The sequence below is a fragment of the Frankliniella occidentalis genome, unplaced genomic scaffold (assembly GCF_000697945.3).
Source record: "Frankliniella occidentalis isolate FOCC.00 unplaced genomic scaffold, Focc_3.1 Scaffold156, whole genome shotgun sequence".
Lineage (NCBI taxonomy): Eukaryota > Metazoa > Arthropoda > Insecta > Thysanoptera > Thripidae > Frankliniella > Frankliniella occidentalis.
Window position 1 is genome coordinate 776299 of NW_026267282.1, and position 473 is coordinate 776771.

The following is a 473-nucleotide window of genomic DNA, read 5'->3' on the forward strand; positions in this document are numbered from 1 at the left end:
GGCGACGCGAGGCACGGTAAGGATTGGGACCGGGTGAGCGGAGGTAACCTCCGCTCAACCGAGGAGGGGAATCTCGGGTGGTCTGCGGTGCCTCCGATGGTACGGACCCTGCCACATAGAGCTCGCCCTTCACATAGACCACGCGAGAGACAGGCACGTAGATGTTAAAGATATTATTGGTCTACCATATTGTTTTTCTCTTATGCGCAGTTCTTGTTTGCTGAGTCGGGTGGATTTCAATCAAGACAAGGAAAATCAAGAACTTGCGCGCCGCACTTTTTGCGATGTCGTCGAATGAAGATCGCCCTCCGACCTACTCGTCCTCCGAACAGCCCGACTCCGACTCTGACTCGGAGTCAATTACGTCGGCGTCTGCGATGACGTTAGCGTCCAAGGGCGGGGGCCTCTCCGCAAGCGTTAAAAGAGTCGGGGATATCCTCACCGTGTCGATCGACGGAAAACGGCTAAAGAAG

General features: G+C 55.2%; 1 protein-coding gene across 1 annotated transcript in view; it reads left to right on the forward strand.

Moving 5' to 3' along the window:
• Window positions 1–284: 284 nt before the first annotated feature.
• Window positions 285–473, forward strand: part of LOC127750235 (uncharacterized) — a 1878-nt gene continuing 1689 nt past the window's right edge. The window contains exon 1 of the mRNA XM_052271277.1: window positions 285–382. Coding sequence (XP_052127237.1) covers window positions 285–382 — 98 coding nt within the window. The remainder of the gene's footprint in view (window positions 383–473) is intronic.